Source organism: Eutrigla gurnardus (genome assembly GCF_963514095.1).
Source record: "Eutrigla gurnardus genome assembly, chromosome: 22".
NCBI classification, from domain to species: Eukaryota; Metazoa; Chordata; class Actinopteri; order Perciformes; family Triglidae; genus Eutrigla; species Eutrigla gurnardus.
Genome location: NC_139933.1, coordinates 13,518,500 through 13,528,300, shown reverse-complemented (window position 1 = coordinate 13,528,300; position 9,801 = coordinate 13,518,500). Strand labels below are relative to the sequence as shown.

Below are 9,801 nucleotides of genomic sequence, written 5' to 3'. Positions count from 1 at the left end.
TTTTTGTTGTTTATTTATTCTTTTCTTTTAATTATTTACTTCCTTTTTTGAAAATGCAAAGGTCCTTGTACTTAAAGACTGTAGTAAGTAAATAAAGAGGTTTGAAAATTAAAAAAAAAAAAAAAAAAAATTCTCTCTCTTCTACTCTCTCTCTCTCTCTCTCTCTCTCTCTCTCTCTCTCTCTCTCTCACACACACACACACACTTCCTTGTTCCCTCCCCTTCAGATCTACTGTGTGTGGATGGGTGTAACCAACATGGGGGTGAAGTGCAGCAGCTGACAGGCCACCTTCACTGCAAACACACAGTGTTGTTGAGATCAGACCTCAGACCAGTTTCACGTCTCACTAAGTGAAACTCAGACAGTCGTCGTCGCTGAGAGGTGAAATGGCGCAGAAAGGAGTTCAGCTGGACCGGGAAACCTTCTCTTGTTCCATCTGTCTGGATCTACTGAAGGATCCGGTGACTCTTCACTGTGGACACAACTACTGCATGAAGTGTATTGGAAGCTTCTGGGATGAGAAGGAGATCTACAGCTGCCCTCAGTGTAGGCAGACCTTCATACCGAGGCCTGTCCTGCTGAAAAACACCATGTTGGCAGATCTGGTGGAGGAGCTGAAGAAGACTGGACTCCAAGCTGCTCCTGCTGGTCTCTGCTATGCTGGACCTGAAGATGTGGCCTGTGATTTCTGCACTGGGAGGAAACTGAAAGCCCTCAAGTCCTGTCTGGTGTGTCTGGCCTCTTACTGTGAGAAACACCTCCAGCCTCATCATGAATCAGCAGCATTTAAGAAACACCGGCTGGTGGAGCCCTCCAACAAGCTCCAGGAGAACATGTGCTCTCGTCACGATGAGGTGATGAAGATGTTCTGCCGTACTGATCAGCAGTCTATCTGTTATCTCTGCTCTGTGGACGAACATAAAGGCCACGACACAGTCTCAGCTGCAGCAGAAAGGACCGAGAGGCAGAGAGAGCTGGAGGGGAGTCGACTAAACATCCAGCAGAGAATCCAGGACAGAGACAAAGATGTGAAGCTGCTCCACCAGGAGGTGGAGGCCATCAACCACTCTGCTGATAAAGCAGTGGAGGACAGTGAGGAGATGTTCACGGAGCTGATCTGTCTCATGGAGAGAAGACGCTCTGACGTGAAGCAGCAGGTCAGATCCCAGCAGGAAACTGAAGTGAGTCGAGTCGGAGAGCTTCAGGAGAAGCTGCAGCAGGAGATCAGTGAGCTGAAGAGGAGAGACGCTGAGCTGGAGAAGCTCTCACACACAGAGGATCACAACCAGTTTCTACACGACTACCCGTCACTGTCACCACTCAGTGAGTCCACACACTCATCCAGCATCAACGCCCGTCCTCCTCGCCGCTACTTTGAGGACGTGACGGCGGCGCTGTCAGAAGTCAGAGATGGACTACAGGAAGTTCTGACACACAGATGGACAAACGTCTCACTGGCAGGGACTGAAGTGGATGTTTCACTGCCACAACCAGAACCCAAGACCAGAGCTGGATTCTTGAAATATTCACGTGAAATCACACTGGATCCAAACACAGCACACAAACGTCTGTTATTATCTGAGGGGAACAGAAAAGCAACATTAATGACTCAACAGCAGTCTTATTCTAGTCACCCAGACAGATTCACTGGACGTCATCAGGTCCTGAGTAGAGAAAGTCTGACTGGCCGTTGTTACTGGGAGGTGGAGAGGAGAGGAGGAGTTGGTGTAGCAGTCGCATACAAGAGTATCAGTAGAACAGGAGACTGTGTGTTTGGATACAATGAGAAATCCTGGTCGTTATATTGTATCGACAACAGATATACGTTCTTCTACAACTTAGTTCAAACTCCCGTCTCAGGTCCTCCGTCCTCCAGAGTAGGAGTGTTCCTGGATCACAGAGCAGGTATTCTGTCCTTCCACAGCGTCTCTAAGACCATGACTCTCCTCCACAGAGTCCAGACCACGTTCACTGAGCCCCTCTATGCTGGACTTTGTGTTAATATGGCAGGCAGTGGTGAGTTCTGTCAACTCAACTAGACAGAAGTCATTTAAGAGTTGAATGACTTCACCTCCTCCTCCTCCTCCTCTTGTCCTCCTCCTCCCCTCCTCCCGTCCTTCTCCTCTCCGCCTCCTTCTCTCCTCTATTTGAATCCCATTAAAAATAAAATAAATGTTTTGCTTATGTTTTCTTTCCAGAATGGTACACAGCTTGAAAATTCTACCATTTTTCTTCAAGTCCCTCCTTATTGTGTGTCTTGAAACAGCCTTTTGTGCAGAGAAGCCTGTATTTCAGCTGAAGTTACTTGTGTTTTTTTCTTTGCATCCCGACCAATTGTCCTGGTAGTTGTGGCTGAAATCAAACTGGCCGTGGCTTGGTATCATCAGAACCACTCATTTCCACTTCTTTATCACAGTTTGAACACTACTGATCAGCATTTTAAATCTTTGGATATATTTCCATATCCTTCTTCTGGATTATAAAATTCAGCTTTTCTTGCAGCCCTGGATGAAATCTGAGAAATTTTCTAACCTTTCTTTATATTATGCAATCTTTGTAAGATCATCTGTGCACTGATTTTATTTTTTACAGACTGTGGTTTAGCTGTGTGCTGTATTTTCCTCCTGTATCACCCCACGTCTGGATGGACACTGATGAACTCTGCGGTCTCTTAATGACCTTTTCATGAATAAACGTTAATCCAAATGATTGTATTCTCTCTCTTTTTTCTTTGATATCCAGATACTGATCTGACTCGCCCAGTTCTCATGGTCACTTTGTGGATTGATGGCGGAAAATAAACGAGTGACATTTCACAAATTGGGCAAAAATAGAAGTTGACACAAGGAAACCAGTAGTGGGAGAAGTATTCACACATGTACACAAGTGTTACATTGTAAAATACTAAGTTATACATTCAAAGTGCAAAAGTATCAGCATCAAAATATTCTTAAAAGTACAACATAAACCATTTCCAGCTGTTAATGGGGGAGCTAGTTTTTTAGTTCCGGGTTCTTATCGTGTCCCGTCTTGATTAGATTTCGCTGCGTAGTTCCAAGATTTTTAATTCAACTCAGAGACTTCCAAGTTTCTTGACCAGAAACGATAACTCTAATTAGTGTCCTCCTTAATGTCACACAGCGGTGATGGGTGTCCTGTCTTCGGTTTTCTGTCTTGTGAATTTTATGTTTTATTTTGAAAAGTAACTCTCCTCTCGTTTCAGGTCACTTGCCCTTCCTCATGTGTCTCCAGTCTGAGGTCATCCCTAATCCCTGATTGTTGTCACCTGTGCTCCCCTCCCTGTTGTCTATATAGTCTGTCTTCCCCTGTCTCGTTGCCAGAGTATTTCGTCCCACGTCTGAATCTAGCCTATGACCACAGCCATCGATCTCGACCAAGTCTTCTTTGTTCAGTGTTTCAGGTATTCCTCTAGACGACTGATTTTCTGTTTGTTAAAGTTTTTCAGTTCCTAGTGTATAGATAGATTCTCGTAGTAGTTTTGTCCTCCTCTTTTGGGAGCGTTTTCTGTTTGCAGTCTTATAGTGCTTTGTTATTTTCCTCCCTTGTTGGAGCGTTTTTTGATCTCGTGTTTTTCCCATGTTCGTTATTTGATCCTCCGGTAGTAGTCTCGTGTCCTCCCTTTTGGAGTGTTTTCTGTTCTTGCGATTAGCTTTAGAGTCAGTGTAGATAATCTTTTCACAGTCCCATATCCTCCCTTTTTGGAGCATTTTTCTTTTGTTAAAGTTTATAATTTAGTCACTGGTAGAGTAGACATTTAGTTAGCCTTTTGTTTTGTATCCTCCCCTGCGGCGCGTTTTCCTTTTGTGGTGTTTGTATGTCCGCCTCCTTCCCTATCCCCGCTCCCCTTACCCTTTTCCCATCCCTCTCTCTCCCCCTTTCCTGAAGTTAGGATTCTAGTGAATTTTCATAGCCATTGTGTTGTCACTCGTTTATTGGGATTCGTGTGAACCTGTTAATAAAAGCTTGGATCTACTGTCCTCACTCTGCGCCCGAGTCCTCCTTCTAGTCCAGGTCTGACACTTAATACGTGATATCCATGAGTTATATTCTTAAGAAGCTCCCTTATTCATATCAAAACACACACTCACCACTATCATCATTGTACGTCGATTATACTTCTTGTGTGTTTATATTAAGACCACTTCCTTTACTCACTGTTTAATCGTTAAGTTAGTCAATAAATACACATTAATCATTAAGCCGTTGTCTATTTCTTCTGAGCAGAATACAAACATCCCTATTTCACAGCTTATGATCTGAAGAGTGAGATTGATTTATTGAAATGATATTGATTGGTTCCTAACTGATTAATAGTGGTCATCAGAGTCATTAAATTAAACTTTGTAAATTCCTGTTGACCAACAGGTGGTGCCCCGATTCTAATAGCAGACAGTGGTATCTACAAAGTCTTATTTTCTTTGCTTCCCTGTATTTTACAAGTAACATGTTGATGGAACAAAGTCCAAGTGCTGCTCCCCTCTCTCTCTCTCTCTCTCTCACACACACACACACACACACACACACACACACAGTTTCACTTCTCACTAAGTGAAACTCAGACAGTCGTCGTCGCTGAGAGGTGAAATGGCACAGAAAGGAGTTCAGCTGGACCGGGAAACCTTCTCTTGTTCCATCTGTCTGGATCTACTGAAGGATCCGGTGGCTCTTCACTGTGGACACAACTACTGCATGAAGTGTATTGGAAGCTTCTGGGATGAGAAGGAGATCTACAGCTGCCCTCAGTGTAGGCAGACCTTCATACCGAGGCCTGTCCTGCTGAAAAACACCATGTTGGCAATTTTGGTGGAGGAGCTGAAGAGGACTGGACTCCAAGCTGCTCCTGCTGGTCTCTGCTATGCTGGACCTGAAGATGTGGCCTGTGATTTCTGCACTGGGAGGAAACTGAAAGCCCTCAAGTCCTGTCTGGTGTGTCTGGCCTCTTACTGTGAGAAACACCTCCAGCCTCATCATGAATCAGCAGCATTCAAGAAACACCGGCTGGTGGAGCCCTCCAACAAGCTCCAGGAGAACATGTGCTCTCGTCATGATGAGGTGATGAAGATGTTCTGCCGTACTGATCAGCAGTCTATCTGTTATCTCTGCCCTGTGGACGAACATAAAGGCCACGACACAGTCTCAGCTGCAGCAGAAAGGACCGAGAGGCAGAGAGAGCTGGAGGGGAGTCGACTAAACATCCAGCAGAGAATCCAGGACAGAGACAAAGATGTGAAGCTGCTCCACCAGGAGGTGGAGGCCATCAACCATTCTGCTGATAAAGCAGTGGAGGACAGTGAGGAGATGTTCACGGAGCTGATCCGTCTCATGGAGAGAAGACGCTCTGACGTAAAGCAGCAGGTCAGATCCCAGCAGGAAACTGAAGTGAGTCGAGTCGGAGAGCTTCAGGAGAAGCTGCAGCAGGAGATCAGTGAGCTGAAGAGGAGAGACGCTGAGCTGGAGAAGCTCTCACACACAGAGGATCACAACCAGTTTCTACACGACTACCCGTCACTGTCACCACTCAGTGAGTCCACACACTCATCCAGCATCAACGCCCGTCCTCCTCGCCGCTACTTTGAGGACGTGACGGCGGCGCTGTCAGAAGTCAGAGATGGACTACAGGAAGTTCTGACACACAGATGGACAAACGTCTCACGGGCAGGGACTGAAGTGGATGTTTCACTGCCACAACCAGAACCCAAGACCAGAGCTGGATTCTTGAAATATTCACGTGAAATCACACTGGATCCAAACACAGCAGACGTACGTCTGTTATTATCTGAGGGGAACCGAAAAGCAACATATCATCCATTCCAGGGTTATTCTAGTCACCCAGACAGATTCACTGGACGTCATCATGTCCTGAGTAGAGAAAGTCTGACTGGCCGTTGTTACTGGGAAGTGGAGAAAGGAGGTGGTGAAGTTGGTGTAGCAGTCGCATACAAGAGTATCAGTAGATCAGGAGCCTGGCAAGATCAATTTGGATTCAATGAGAAATCCTGGTCGTTATATTGTATCGACAACAGATATACGTTCTTCTACAACTTTGATGACACTCCCGTCTCAGGTCCTCCGTCCTCCAGAGTAGGAGTGTTCCTGGATCACAGAGCAGGTATTCTGTCCTTCTACAGCGTCTCTAAGACCATGACTCTCCTCCACAGAGTCCAGACCACGTTCACTGAGCCCCTCTATGCTGGACTTTGTGTTAATATGGCAGGCAGCGGTAAGTTCTGTCAACTCAACTAGACCGAAGGCATTTAAGAGTTGAATGACTTCACCTCCTCCTCCTCCTCTTGTCCTCCTCCTCCCCTCCTCTTGTCCTCCTCCTCTCCCCCTCCTTCTCTCCTCTATTTGAATCCCATTAAAAAAAAAATAACTGTTTTGCTTATGCTTCATCGAGAATGGTACACAGCTTGAAAATTCTACCATTTTGGTTCAAGTCCCTCCTTATTGTGTGTCTTGAAACAGTAACACCAGTAAAACCAGTACATGTAGCACACGGCCCTCGTCAGGCGTGGAGCATAATATAAATAACCATTCTTTATATTATGCAATCTTTCTAAGATCATCTGTGCACTGATTTTATTTTTTACAGACTGTGGTTTAGCTGTGTGCTGTATTTTCCTCCTGTATCACCCCACGTCTGGATGGACACTGATGAACTCTGCGGTCTCTTAATGACCTTTTCATGAATAAACATTAATCCAAATGATTGTTTTCTCTCTCTTTTTTCTTTGATATCCAGATACTGATCTGACTCGCCCAGTTCTCATGGTCACTTTGTGAACTGATGGCGGATAATAAACGAGTGACATTTCACAAGTTGGGCAAAAGCAAAAGGCAATGGGTTCAGAAGAACATAATGAATACAAATAAATGCACAAAAATGGAAGTTGACACAAGGAAACCAGTAGTGGGAGAAGTATTCACACATGTACACAAGTGTTACATTTTAAAATACCGTATTTTCCGCACTATAAGGCGCACCTAAAAACCTTCAATTTTCTCAAAAGCCGACAGTGCGCCTTATAATCCGGTGCGCCTTATATATGGATCAATATTGAGCCGCAACAGGTCTCGCAACTACGGTAAGCAGCTGCAGACTCGATTTTCCCCCGTAGAAGAAGTAGCGCGCGGTGCATGCTGGGATATATGACTGCGCGAGGCGTGCCGTTTCATTTCCATTGGTGTTTAAAGACCCCAAAATGGCTCCTATTAAGAGACACGCCTACGACGCAGAGTTTAAACTCAAGGCGATCAGTCACGCAGTAGAACACGGGAATAGAGCAGCAGCGAGAGAATTTAACATTAACGAATCAATGGTGCGGAAGTGGAGGAAGCAACAAGATGACCTGCGCCAAGTAAAGAAGACTAAACAGAGTTTCCGAGGGAACAACGCGAGATGGCCACAGTTGGAGGACAAACTCGAACAGTGGGTTGTTGAACAGAGAGCAGCAAGTAGAAGTGTCAGTACAATCACTATTCGAATGAAGGCAACAGCGCTAGCACGCAAACTTAACATCAATGAATTTAGAGGCGGTCCTTCTTGGTGCTTTCGGTTTATGAAAAGACGTCATCTATCCATCCGCACACGAACTACTGTTTCACAGCAACTGCCAAAAGACTACCAAGAAAAGCTGGCCACTTTCCGCGCATACTGCAAAAACGAGATTACTGAAAAAAAGATCCGGCCAGAGCACATCATCAACATGGACGAGGTTCCACTCACCTTTGACATTCCTGTGAACCGCACTGTGGATAAAACGGGAGTACGTACGGTAAATGTTCGCACCACAGGGAATGAGAAGTCATCCTTCACTGTAGTTCTCGCCTGCCAGGCTAATGGTCAGAAACTTCCACCCATGGTTATTTTCAAGAGGAAGACCTTGCCAAAAGAAAACTTTCCAGCCGGCGTCGTCATCAAAGCTAACTCGAAGGGATGGATGGATGAAGAAAAGTTGAGTGAGTGGTTGAGAGAAATTTACGTGAAGAGACCGGGTGGCTTTTTTCACACAGCTCCTTCCCTATTGATCTACGACTCCATGTGCGCCCATATCACCGATGGTGTCAAAAAACAAGTGAAGCACACTAATTCAACACTCGCCGTCATTCCGGGTGGATTGACAAAAGAACTCCAGCCGCTAGATGTTGGTGTCAACAGGGCATTCAAAGCTAGACTGCGAACTGCGTGGGAGCAGTTGATGACAGAAGGCGAACACACGTTCACCAAGACGGGGAGACAGCGCCGGACGACATACGCCACTATCTGCCAGTGGATCGTTAATGCCTGGGCTGACATATCAGTCTCAACTGTGGTCCGAGCTTTCAGGAAGGCAGGAATCATCACTGAACTGCCAGACAACAGCAGCGACACTGACTCTATTAACGACGACGTTGACGAGACGGAGCCGGGCATGTTGGATGCCGTACTCGCCCAACTGTTTAATTCGGACAACTGAAGAAGAAGAATTCGAGGGATTCGTGGATGAGGAATAAATTAATAAAGTGAGCTTTACGTGTTTATTTTGTGTGTTGTGAATATGGACATTAACGTTTGAACAACGTTGTTATTGTTATATTGTTATTGCTTTGCACTATTTTGAGTGTTACTATATTGTGATTGCACTAACGTTTGATTTACCGTAACAGTATCAGACTTTTTTTACGGACGTTTTTTACGTGTTTACTGAATCGAGGAAAAGTTCCCCTCCACTATGTGATATAAATGTTGCACTACATGTTATACCTTGCTGTTGTTAAAAGTTAAACTGTCACGAAAATACTACGTTACTGACTTTACCTCGGGGAAAATAATAAAACAGCTGTTCATTTTGGGAGTGAACGGAGTTGTCAGAACGCTGGTTTGTACCGGTAATCTATTACGGTAATAAAGTTTGACTGACCTGTCTGACTGTTTTGTTGACATTCCCTTTAGCGCAGCTCCATCTAATGGATGCATAACGTAACCCCAGCCTCTATTGTAGCATCTATTCTATGCACCTTATAATGCAGTGCGCCTTATATATAAAAAAAGTTTTAAAATAGGCCATTCATTGAAGGTGCGCCTTATAATGTGGTGCGCCGTATAGTGCGGAAAATACGGCTAAGTTATACATTCAAAGTGCAATAGTATCAGCATCAAAATATTCTTAAAAGAACAAAATAACCCATTTCCAGCAGTTAATGGTGGAGCTAGTTCCGGGTTCTTATCGTGTCCCGTCTTGATTGGATTTCGCTGCGTAGTTCCAAGATTTTTAATTCAACTCAGAGACTTCCAAGTTTCTTGACCAGTGTCAGGCCGGGACAAGGACGAAGACACAGATGCAGAGTGAGACGAAAACAGGCTCTTTATTTTCAGTACTTCAATGACAGAGTGATGCAAATAACAGGCTATAAACACTGGACATATACATAGGAAAGTCGCGGAAGTACTGGGCACTAATGTTCCCCTAACGGGAACAGGGAAACGGGAATCACTCCGGACGGAGGCTTGGGGGGAAAACTAAGGGCATAAACTAATGCACGGGAAAACGCGAGAAATAATAATCACTCCAACGGAGGCTATGAGGGCTCTACGGGCATAAACATAAACGGGGAAAATACGGGAAATAATAATCACTCCTACGGAGGAAACGAAAAGACAGGAATCTACGCTGCGCTAAAGGGGAATGCTATCAAACTCTTACAAAACAAAACCCACTCTTAAGGAGGAATCAGGCGAGGCTATGAACCATACGGGGCTATGCTAGCGGAAACAAAAGTCACTCCAAAAGGGAGGAAAA

At 45.0% G+C, this 9,801-nt stretch overlaps 2 protein-coding genes across 2 annotated transcripts; both read left to right on the top strand.

Moving 5' to 3' along the window:
* Positions 1 to 387: 387 nt before the first annotated feature.
* LOC311033157 (tripartite motif-containing protein 16-like) lies at positions 388 to 1,934 on the top strand (the record flags this gene model as incomplete). The annotated part of the gene is made up of 2 exons (XM_084040395.1): positions 388 to 1,704; positions 1,821 to 1,934. The coding sequence occupies 2 exons, from the start codon at positions 388 to 390 to the stop codon at positions 1,932 to 1,934; spliced, it is 1,431 nt and encodes a 476-aa protein (XP_083896521.1).
* Positions 1,935 to 4,576: 2,642 nt separating this feature from the next.
* LOC311008503 (tripartite motif-containing protein 16-like) lies at positions 4,577 to 6,265 on the top strand (the record flags this gene model as incomplete). The annotated part of the gene is made up of 1 exon (XM_084002198.1): positions 4,577 to 6,265. The coding sequence occupies exon 1, from the start codon at positions 4,607 to 4,609 to the stop codon at positions 6,263 to 6,265; it is 1,659 nt and encodes a 552-aa protein (XP_083858324.1). The 5' UTR covers positions 4,577 to 4,606.
* Positions 6,266 to 9,801: the final 3,536 nt, after the last annotated feature.